General features: G+C 31.7%; 1 protein-coding gene across 8 annotated transcripts in view; it reads right to left on the reverse strand.

Annotated features, from left to right (window-relative positions):
• The window catches only part of CSMD3 (CUB and Sushi multiple domains 3), a 1,408,207-nt gene that overhangs the window by 126,409 nt on the left and 1,269,359 nt on the right, over positions 1–12,439 (reverse strand). For all 8 annotated transcript variants that reach the window (XM_037802758.1, XM_037802757.1, XM_037802756.1 and 5 more), the window contains 2 exons: positions 6,236–6,354; positions 5,072–5,141 (listed from right to left, as the gene is read on the reverse strand). In XM_037802758.1, coding sequence (XP_037658686.1) covers positions 5,072–5,141; positions 6,236–6,354 — 189 coding nt within the window. The remainder of the gene's footprint in view (positions 1–5,071; positions 5,142–6,235; positions 6,355–12,439) is intronic.

The raw sequence follows: 12,439 nt of genomic DNA on the forward strand, positions 1-12,439 counted from the left end.
ATAGCAACAGATAGGTACTCAAACTTCAGGTTACTAGTCATAAAAGGCAAACTCAGTAGAAATTCATCAATGTTCTATAAAACATTCAATAACCAGATAGACAACTATCTTTTATTATGTGAATTGAATAAATTATGCATTAAGAAGATTTTAGTAGGTATATGCGCACACACATATATATATGTCTCTCTATATAGAAAATCTTGGAGTCAACAAGAAAATAAAACTGTCAAACGTGATTTTACCATTGAGTTCTAAAGATACACCTGTATAATTTTCCATCCTTCTGAAATCTCAGTTTATCCATCTTTAAAACAAAACAGTTTTCATATATAGGGACTGTTAATGTTTCACCAAGGTATTTTTCTAGAATTTGATTCTCCACATATATTTATCACACAACCAGATAATTAGCAAATGGTGGAGGAAATATTTTGCTAAATCAAAATATTTTTAAAGTTTCTGGCAAGACTGCATTTGTAGGTTTTTAAAGTTTTCTTTATTTTATTCTGAATTTTCAGTAGAACACAAGGCTATCTTTCGTTTCTCTGCCTTCGGAATCGCAAGACTTTGAGCAGCTCTTTGTCCCTTCACTTCTGCTACTTTCCATCTCTTTTAGATATTATCTGAAAATCCTGCCTTCTGTATTGCTCACTCTTCTAGGTTGAAATTCTCAAAATCACATGAGGAAGAAGAAAAGATAAGATAGAGTAAACAAATAATGTAGGAAGGATAAAAAGAATGACAAATCATGAAAGACCCAAAGGTTACCAAAAAAAGTTGCATTGCTTCAGCTCTGAATTCATGTCTGTTTCCTCAGTGCCTCTACAATTTAATACACTCCTATGCCTGTAATAACAATTCTCTCTGTATTTCATGTGGTCTGAAAGTTGATTCTTTATTGCCTTTTTACACTTTTCATTAGGGGCAAAACTATACTATAGTTTTCTAAGCTATAAATCGTGGTTACTTTTTTCTTCTTAGTTTTTCTACCTAAAATCTCATGAGTTTTTGTTGTTGTTGTTTGTTTGTTTGTTTGTTTTTTGCTTCCATTAAAATATGTGGCAATTGTGTCTTAGAGTCTCCCCCAGAGTACCTCTTTGTTGCTCAGATGTGGCCCTCTCTCTCTAGCTAAACCGACTCAGCAGTGAACTCACTGTCCTCCCTCATATGTGCAATCTGACCCCCAGGGGTATAAATCCTCCTGGCAACGCAGGATATGATTCCCGGGGATGAATCTGGACCCAACACTGTGGCATTGAAAACACTTTCTTGACCAAAAGGGGGATGAGAAATGAAACGAAACAAAGTCTCCATGGCTGAGAGATTCCAAACAGAGTCGAGAGGTCACTCTGGTGGACATTCTTATGCACTGTATAGATAACCCATTTTAGCTTTTAATGCATTGGAATAGATAGAAATAAATACCTGAAACTATCAAACTACAACCCAGTAGCCTTGACTCTTGAAGACAATTGTATAGCAATGCAGCTTACGAGGGGTGACAGTGTGTCTGTGAAAGCCTTGTGGATAGCAGTCCCTTTATCCAGTGTATGGATGGATGAGTAGAAAAATGGGGACAAAAAACTAAATGAAAAATAGGGTGGGGGTGGGATGATTTGGGTGTTCTTTTTTACTTTTATTTTTTATCCTTATTTTCACTTTTTCAGGTAGAAGGAAAATGTTCAACAAATAGACTGGGGTGATGAATGCACAACTATATGATGGTATTGCGAACAAATGATTGTACACTTTGGTTGATTGTATGATATGTGAATATATCTCAATAAAATTGAATTAAAAATATCTGGCACATTCTGTTTATGTATCTGTTATCAAGACTGTAACCCTTTTATCTAATAACTAGAGTTTTAAGACATTCTCTAAATCCTGCCTTCCCTTTCTTCTTAAAATATCACCTGATGGCATTACAAATATTTTAATTTTGTATCAAATATAACACAATTTTATTGTCCAAAATTTATAAAATATAAAAAAATGAGTGGAAATGTTACCAGGATAAAGTCTGATGAAGGCTGCTCTTAAAAACTTCTACTTAACTCCTGTCTTTGCTTGAGTTGTACTTATTTTCAGAAAAATGTAACTGCAAACACCCGCAAAGAAGCTAAGATGCTAAAAACTCCAGCTCCTAGAGCCATCACCCCCTTGCTCAGTGATGAACCACAAATTTCCCAGCCAATGAAAAAGCAAGAACCCATCTCAATGCTAACCTCAAGTTCCTGCCTTGTCTCAGCCAGGAAAGCCACCATCCCAGAGCATGTTCACTAAGCCCACATCCCTAATCCTACTTTACCTTTGCTAAATTCTCCACCTACGGGGATTTAGATACCATTATTTTGAACATGCAGTGTATGCAGAAGCATATTCTAGCATGGCCAAAGACTGTGCGTGCTCAAAACCAATTCTTTGAATAAACTGTTGAATTCTTCACAAAACCCCCTGCCCATTTGCCCTGACCACCTGCACATAAATCCCTTGATCCCCTATAAAAGAATCCCACTCACTTCCCTTTGGGGAGGTGTCTTTTGCACACGAGTCCACCCTTCTCCATTTTTTGGCCAAAGAATAAAGTGCTGTTGCTTTACCGAACCTGGTTTTGTTCTACTGGCGTGAGCGACACTGGACAGGAGACCCAGTTTTGAGGGTCCAGCCCAAAGAGGGTCAGTAACAGAAAGGAAATGAAAATGCCTTTGGATTCTGCCACCCATAGACTTCTGTATCTCTGTGTATATATGTACATGTATATGTGTGTAATGAAAATACAGTCACATTGTGAATTCTGTTTTGAGGCATTTTATATTTAAGTATGTATTGTGTAATGAAACTATGTGTGTAATGAAAATACAGTCACATTGTGTGTAATGTGTCTCCATATTCATAAATATTGCATTACAATGTGCATTTTCTTTTTTATTAAATTTTATTAAATCTATCCCCTCTTATTGGATCCTAATGAACATCCTATTGAACATTTAATGTTCATAGTAAGACTGTGAGGTGGATATTAGTATCCCATTTTACAGGAGAGCAATCCTAAACTCAAAGAATAATCAGCTTGCCCTATGTAGCTGTTGCATTTTGAGCTGAAATTTGAATATAGATATAAGTATTATATGAATACTTAAAATATGGTTTCATATCAATTTATCCTAAATGATAAAATTTAAACATTCTACTTTAATTTTATTAAAATATTACTTCTTTCAAAAACTTCCATTGAGTAATATACAAAGGGAATCAAAATTTAATCAACAATTAAATATTTTATCTATCTAAAATTTGCAGTTTTAAAGACTAATAATTGGTGCTTGTAATATTACAAGATGAGACGTGCCATGAGACACTGGGGCAGTGTTTAAATTAATACAGCTTTTCTGAAAGCAATTTGATGATATTTATCAAAGCCTTTAAATAGTTATCCAGTGACATAATTAATCTACTTAGGTAAATTCCTAAATAAATAATTAGTAATGTGTAGGAAGGAATACGAAAAATACTCACAAATGTGAGTATTTTTATTTGTAATAGAAAAAAAGATAAAAACTATGCTAGGCTATGCAATGAGGCCATTTTAAAGATCAAATTTTTGAAGATTATGTAATCTTATGGGAAATTATTATAAGTGAATGTCAAGGGGGAAATGTTACAGAACTACATGTTTTGTGGAATCCCAAATCTTTATATTAATTTGTTCATTAAACAGTATATATTGGACACCTACTTCAATTGAGTACTCTTATAGGCACTGGGGATGAACAAAAACTCCCTGTACTCTAGTCAACAGAATATATATATATATATATATATTTATATATATATAATATATATATATTTATATATATATTTATATATATATAAAACACTTATTTTGTTCTTTCTACTCTTTAATATTCCTAATTTCTACACTCAGTAGGATTCGCACATACCCCACAAGCACAACTGACATTATCTGTATATATAAAATTTTATAATTGGCATTATGAGTATTTATAAATTACATATAATACATAAAAATATATATCCTTCAAAAGTTGTAATCTACTTTAAAGTGTGAGAGTATTCAATATATTTTGCCAATTAAACATATTCTTATTCTTCAGCATTACTTTCCAGTACTTTCCAATAAGAGTTGTGTACCCCGAACATAGTACAGCCATTGTACATAGGTGGATCATACAAGCTATGCCAGTTCTTTTGCTTGTGCTCCTTTTTCTACCCAGAATAGGCTCTCTTCTTCATCCATTTATCTTAATTCTACTTATTGCCAAAATCTGTTAGTCTGATGGGATTGCTGTCTTTCCCAATTACTTTAGTGAACACAAGTCTCACCTTTCTGAAATTCCATCATGTAGTCAATGGTACAATTTAGCACTAAACTATCTTCTTGTCATTTTAATTCTTTTATTTCTACCACAAAAAATGGTAAATTAATGGTTTAAAGTCAGACCTCACACTTCTTTAACATCACCTGCAGAGGCTAGTACATTATGGTTGCACACAGATACCAAATAGGAGGAAAAGAAAAAAATTAGGGTGCGGATATAAATAATGTAGAAGCAGCATTAAGTTAGGGCAAACGTTTGGGTCCCATACTTTCAAAGTATCCAACTACCTTTCTGACCCTATTGCATATCTCAACTGTCTGCTACTGAGATAGAAACATCTCATATGGAAAGTCATGCTCCCTTTGGTAGACGCTTCAGATTTCTTATCTATTTTGGCAAAAATTAAGCAAAAGGACATTTACTTATTTTTCTGATCTCTAGGTATTTCTATCATGTAATACTAAAACTCTCTAGGAATTAGGAAAAAGATAATAAATGTTTTCTATTTCTACAGTTTTAAGTTATCCACTGATATTGAAGTTTGAAGTAAAAAATTTTAAATTGAAAATTATAAAAGAAAAAGAAATATGTGAAACATTCATCTAAAAGTATTATTTCCATGGAACCTGGCAAAAGGCATACTGTATAATTGATCAAAATGAATATGTGGTATACCTTTAAATTTTGATTTAAAGTAGACTGTCACCTATAGTTGTTGAACTTACCCAAACAAATTGGAATTGGATAATTCCATCTTCTTACTGGTCCAGGCATACATGTAATATGAGAGTGACCCTACATAAACAAGACAATGCAGTTCAGTATCTGAAAAAAGTATGATACATAGCATAGTTATTGCTTATTATGAAAACAAAAAAAAAATATTGTCATTTTAATAGCCCTTTTTTAAATACTTTTACTTGAAATCTTAGTATGACTTAAAATGAGAAAAATAACTACATATAACTATGATTAAAAAATAAAAAATAACAGGGGTTCTGTTAGACAATTTAAAACTCCATATCATTTAAAATTGTGGTTTTAATATTTTTCAATCTAAACACATTCTATTAAGATACTACAATAATCATGAAAGAACTATGACTTCAATAGTGAAATAGCTATAAATTGTTTTAAAATAAATTGCTGCAATACTCAAGGAGAGATAAGGTAAAGACTAATTGTAAAATTTTTTAATAAAAATAAAATATTTAGACAAGTTAAAGGAAATTAAATTTTAAATTGAAACTTAAAGTCCAGAAACACCCGATTGTGCTTCTGGGACTAATAATTTATGATACAACTTTAAAAACTGCAAATTATTAATTTAATTCTGTTTCCTGTAAGGAATTATTTACTTAACATATGAAACGTTTTCTGCCTCAATTTTATTTTTCTTAAATTTTTAAGGTATCTATTCCTTAGAGAGATTTCTATTAGTCCATACATTTGAGACCATCCAAAAAGCCTTCAGAAAAGAATAAATACAAATACTTAAAATCTATCATATAATATACAAATTTACTTCTTAAGCAAAATATATGTATTTGTAGTTGATTTGCATTAATTCGGGAGACTTATTATAATAAAAGTTTCATTAACTGCTTTAAGCAACACTTCATTTTTATTTTCAAATTCTAAAGATCCAGAAAAAAATCTAAAGCAATCTAAAGAATAAGTGTTCAATTGTTACAATCCGATGCCAGTAGAGAAAGAAAAAATCTATTCCAACAATTTCCCTCATACATGTACTTTATTGATGAATTGAACATGCTTTTGACTATGCAGCCAGGCTCAATAGAGTTGTGAACACTGGAGATTTTCAATCATTGGTCTTTTAAAATACTAAGAAAGGACTTTTTAAAATAGACTTTTAAAAATAGTCTTACCTGAAGAGAATATCCTTGGTCACACTGAAAGGAAACCACATCACCAACCATGTATCTGTCACCGATTTTAATTCCACTACTAGGAGTTTGTGGTTCAGGGCAGGAATCCAAACCAATTGCTAAGAATATTTAATGATAATAATGTAAATAACTTTCCAATTAATAATGCTTAAATTATGCATATAGTTATCAAAATTGAATATTGGAGTGGTATTAAGCTAGATTTTACATTGAGACATTGAGAATGCTGTGAACAATCTTTAGTTGTAAATACTGAGAGCAATGTACACCAAAACTCTGTCATAAAATTATTTTCATCATAACACCATTAAATAGCTGTGGGAATATATTTTAATCCTTTTTTAACTCCCAGTCTGATTGTCTTCTACAGCAAAACAAAATAATAGTTCCTAAATAAAATAAAAATAAAAATGTATTTTACAAATAAAATGAACTTATATTTGTAAAACATTCTCAGTACAGTCACCATCAAATTATTTTCTATTTGTCCCATCCCTGGGCTCCTTCTTCCTTCATAGGGAGTATTGCTGTTTAACCCATGAGTTGCATTTTGATGTCTTTATTATTATATGCAAAAGTTAAAAGCATAATTATAAGTAAGATTTGTTCTCTAAACATAATATAATTAGAAAGGAGAAAAATATTTATCATATTGAGACTGGAAAAATATTAGGTAACAATTGATACAGATTATTCAGATACATATATAATACATATATATATAATCATGATATAATTCAAAACACTTCCATTTTTTCAACAGTAAGAAATTTTTTTCAATATAAAAGAATAAAAGCTTAATAAATGCGAAAAGTTTTCCTAAAATGAATCATTTAATGCCTTAACAAAGTGTTAGATTCTTTGCAAAAACATTCTTTCAAGCATGTGACAATGCTACTGTTAACGTTCTTGTTTCCAATAAATACCAATGCTTATTACACAATCTTTGTAATTACCTTTTGAAGCTAATTTATGCATATTTAAATGGATAAGAGGAAAGGTCACCTCTTTGAAATTGTTATATACATACATTTCACAAAAATTATTAAAATCTAAATCCTTAAGTATGACAAATCCTCATATGTTCTTTCAGTCCTCAACCAGTTTATTTCTTGCTGATATATGCTCTCATAGCACCATCATCTACTTTGTCTTTGGGGCATTTAAGTTAATAAATAATTACATAATTAGTTTTCCATGTTTATCTCCACTCTGAGAATGGAAGTTCTTGAGGGCACTGAAACATTGGTTGAAAGAGTGAGTGAATACAATAAGAAACAAAGTGAATCGCTATCTTGATTACTTCTTAATAAATTTAAATGTCTAAAACTGCAAATGGAAGATACTTTAATAACATATGGTCAAGGTAGCTAACATCAAGTGAAATTAGATGACATTTAAGGACAGAAAATGACATAAAAACAGTGACTTGGTAGAGGTATGATTAGATCAGAAAGTGAGGCAGTAAGAGCAGCAGTAAACTGGTCATTTGAGAAGACATTTGAGGCAGTTCTGAATGAGATGAAGGGATTCTGAGGACTGAGGTTCCAGTGTCAGATGTATTAATTAGCTAGATCTCTAAGCTTGCATTATGTTCCTCTTTTCTTGATTTTTTTGTAATCTTGGATTTGCGGGTCCAGAAAAACCTAGTTACAATTAAATTGTGACCTACTTTTAAATTTTTAAGGGGGTAAGTCTTGCTTCCACAACTAGATTTATTTGATAGCCAGTAATAGGCCTTCCTTGTTAAATTTTTCTGATTTCCTAGAACTATTTTCAGGAATTATGGAATTTAAAAAGTGTGATTTATTATATAAACATACTTTTTTTTGTCACACGATTTAACTTTCCTTTGGTACAATGCTTAATGCTTGGGAATCCTGAGCAGTGCATTTTTTTAATCTTCATCGTTAAGGTCATTCCTGCAGTCATTCTTTCTGAGAAGGCCAAGTTTTATACACATTCATTTCTCTTCTCCTATCAAGTACTCTATTCAGGGTCATAGACATCAAAATATTAATATCGAGCAGTGGCAATTTCCTCTTCAGGGAAAAGGATAAATAAAATTGTGGCATAGTGGTGCAACAGAATACTGAGCAGCCACTAAAACTGCGTCATTTACATAATATATGTGGACATGTTAGAATGTTTGTGTAAGACTTTTAACTTAAAAGCATAAGATAAAACTCTATAAGCAATGTCATATCAATTTTGTGAATTAAAAAAAATCAACTATTTTTGTAATCACTAAAATTACTTATTGACTAGACAAGTTAGTACTAGTGGACAAGGTGGGAGTAGAAGAACATAACTGTCCCCCATTTTTCTAGAATAGGGTGAATTGCACAAGCTAGTTTCTGTTGAACATTGTAAACTGATAAAGTAATCAGATAAGTCAGAGAAGTCATATGTGAATAACCTCACTCCCTTTTTTGCAGCAGAATTTAATTTATGTATACTAAGGAAAACAAGACAGAACTATCTAGAAATCCTGTAGTTCAAATTTTACAACCATTTTTAATTACACAAAAACATGAGTGTTTTAATAGTAATTCTAAAACGTCTTCTTAATAGCTACTTTTCACTTCTTTATAAGAGACAATACAATTAGGTTGTTTCTAAAGAATCAACAAGAAAGCAAGAATTTTTGTAAAAATGTTGCAAAGGCTGGACTCCTATTTAACCAAGGCAGTAAATGTGTTAAGCCATTTTAAGCTTCCTAAGTGTAAATTTTGTAAAATCATTTCCTTGGCAATCAAAGAATCTATGTGAATGAAATTTTTTTTAACTAGAATTGGATCAATAAGCCTGCTGTTGTAGCCAAAAACACAAAGAAATGTACCAGGAGCAAATCCATACCAAAAATTGCATAGCACTATGTCTGCTGTCAAATTATGGTAGGCTGTTATGCAGGCTGAAACATTAAACCCTTAGCTCTTCACATTTCCAACATTTATTTTTAACCAACAAAATAATTCTTTCCAATTCTGTTCATAAGGCAATCAATCTGGAGGAGAAAATGTTGTTAATCAGTTATAGCTGATCATTCTGGTATACTCCATTTGTATTCATTGCATTCCATGTCATAGATGAATAGATAAGCAGCCATAGATCTGCATAGATAACAGGTATTTCCTAGCATTGCATAATAATTTAAATGCATTGGCAGGGAGAGGGGAGAGCTTAATTACTGCTATCACTGAAAGTAACATTGTTTTGTTAAAGGAAAAACTCATTCATGAATGTAATATGACAACCTTAGGTATACAAGACTATAATAATAGTTCATTCCACTATGACTCCTCTGAGTCACTCTTTCTGAGAAAACATGATTGTTTTAGGTAATTTCACTCCTGAACCCAAAGAAATCCTTCTTGACCAAAAAGGGGGAAGAGAAATGAAAGAAAATAAAGTTTCAGTGGCTGAGAGGTTTCAAATGGAGTCGAGAGGTCATTCTGGAGGTTATGCTTATGCATTAAATATATATCCCTTTTAAGTTTTTACTGTATTGGAAAAGCAAGAAGGAAATACCTGAAACTGTTGAACTGCAACCCAGTAACCTTGATTCTTGAGGATGATTTTATAACTATATAGTTTACACAGTGTGACTATGTGATTGTGAAAATCTTGTGGCTCACATTCCCTTTATCCAGTGTATGGACAGATGAGTAGAAAAATGGGGAGAAAAATAAATGAATAATAGGGGGGAATAGGAGGATGGGATGTTTTGGGTGTTCTTTTTTACTTTTATTTTTATTTATATATATATATATATTTGGAGTAATGAAAATGCTAAAAAATTGATTTGGTGATGAATGCAAAACTATATGATTGTACTGTGAATAACTGATTATACACATGGATGACTGTATGGTATGTGAATATATCTCAATAAAATTTAATTTAAAAAAATTTCACATCATTCATAATTGAAAATATTTCACACATTTTGACTTTCTTGGAGAACCTTCCTATATTGAGATTACCTATTTTTTGTGGGTACCTCATATTCTCTTTCTAAACCTTTTTTTTTTTCCATTAATAACTTGAAACCACGGCACACTAAACACTTCAAAATGGAATTTTAAATTAAGGTCAAATCATTTTTAAATCACCATTGTGGAATGTATTGAACTTTTGAATACTCTAAAAAGGTTTACTATCCAAAAAAGACCAAGCTTATGTTAGTTTTTGCCTCAATGCTCAGAAAACTCCTTTGTGCAGCATAAACATAAACAAAGTTTGAGATATTTTATATTTTAGATCTCTAAGAAGTCCTTTGAAGTGAAAAGCCAAGATAAAAATTTATTGAAAATGAAGACCATAAAAAATGGTTTTGTATCCGTGTGAAGAATGAAGCGATATTAAATCATGTGTCTTTGCATAAGAGGTTGTATTTAGAAGTAGTGAATATCTTATTACATAAAATATATTGCATGTCTTCAATTTGAAACTTTCTTTAAATGATGGACTCAAAATGACCCACTATTTCTATATTTATATTACATTTGGTAATTTTAAAAAATACCAGAATTATGATCTGGCATTCCATATTTATCATTATAAAAATGACAGTCTGGAGAATAATATAGAAGTTGATGATAATCAAAGGGTAAATTTAATATTGAAGATTTTTACAAAACTGCGTTAGTAAGTATGCGGTATGCAAACCTTTTCTTCTGGCAGAACGTACCTTGCAACTAAATAATTAAAAACTAAGCAAGTATTTTTCAAACACCTATTACATAACACGTAACAATGACTGTGTGTGGATAGTCTTTTAGAAGGAACATTCTGATTTTTAAAAGTCAGTAGTGGGCAGCAGAGATACAAATTTGTAGCTTAGCTTTCGTGCACATTTAACTTGATCCCTAACATTTTACTTAAGGCAAAGGTAAGTATCAAAAATCTGCCTATAAATTACCAGCGTTAAGCTCAACTTGTGAAGCAATAATTCATAAAATCAATACCATGCTTAGGAGCTTTTCAGTATCTTGAAATCGAAAATGTGAAGAGAGCTAGAAAAGAGGTGTCCAAAGGTTCTAAGCCATTTAATAGCAGTGATCACATGATGCCGTTAATCTCCACATGCACTGCTGGAGTTTCTTGTCCTTTTCCGTTTCCGTTATAGCTGGTGACTTATGGCCAAACAGATTGTACATGATACTGCACAGAGTGGCAGAGGTATTTAGCCCAGCATAGCAAGCAAATAATAGCTTATAGTATATAAAAAAAGGAAAAAGAAAAAAAAAACCTGTCTTCAGGCAAAGATTTCCATGGAGAGTTTAGTATATCTGGTAACAGTTTGAAAAATTGTCTTTCATAGAAACTTTGTGGAAGCTAAAAAGAAACACTTTTGTTTTTTATGCCCTAGGGGGCAAACAAGGGATATTTTAAGGTCCAATGTAGGAAGAGTTCAGGCATGAAATTCACATTTAATATAAAGTTGTTTTTAATTTTCTAATTCATAACTCAATCTCAACAAGTAACTGAACATGCAGTACTAGATACTATTTACCAAATTTTAGCCTACAGAATAATACTAAGTTAAATGATAAAATAGCAAATAGAATGGTGGCATTCATTCATTCAATAAGCAATTGGTGAATGCCTCTAGTGTACTCTGTAGCATGTTAGATACTGAAAATGCAAAGATCAATTAGCACCATATGCTCATGCATTAAATAAGCTCTTGAGCAGGAGAGGGGGTTGACTTAACAAATATTTACAGTGTAGAGGGACAATCACAATAACTAATGGTACTTTTCTAAAAAATTGTTTCATAGGGAATAGTCCTGTGAGCACTGAAAAATGATATATATTGCCCATTCATGATAATGAATGTCTGATGATGTGATGTCTGCAGAAAAAGTGTTAAGTAGTCGTGCTTTAAAAGGCAATTTTGCTTCCTCCTTCCCTTCCTTCCTTTCTCCCTCCCTCCCTCCCTCCCTATTTATTTATTTATTTACTTTACATGGATTATCTCATTTAATTCCCAAAACAGTCTTTAAGTTTTTTTCTTACTTACACCTCAGCTAGTAACATTGGGCCTTCTCAATACCTAAGGAATTTCTTAAAAACTGTGACTAGTTATAATCTGCCTTGGCAAATAGACAGATTCTTGAATTCCCACAAAATAGCTGTTTCTCCACTAAGGAAAGCCTATCATTTTGAAATTTGAAA

This window comes from Choloepus didactylus, chromosome 14 (genome assembly GCF_015220235.1).
Source record: "Choloepus didactylus isolate mChoDid1 chromosome 14, mChoDid1.pri, whole genome shotgun sequence".
Classification (NCBI taxonomy): domain Eukaryota; kingdom Metazoa; phylum Chordata; class Mammalia; order Pilosa; family Megalonychidae; genus Choloepus; species Choloepus didactylus.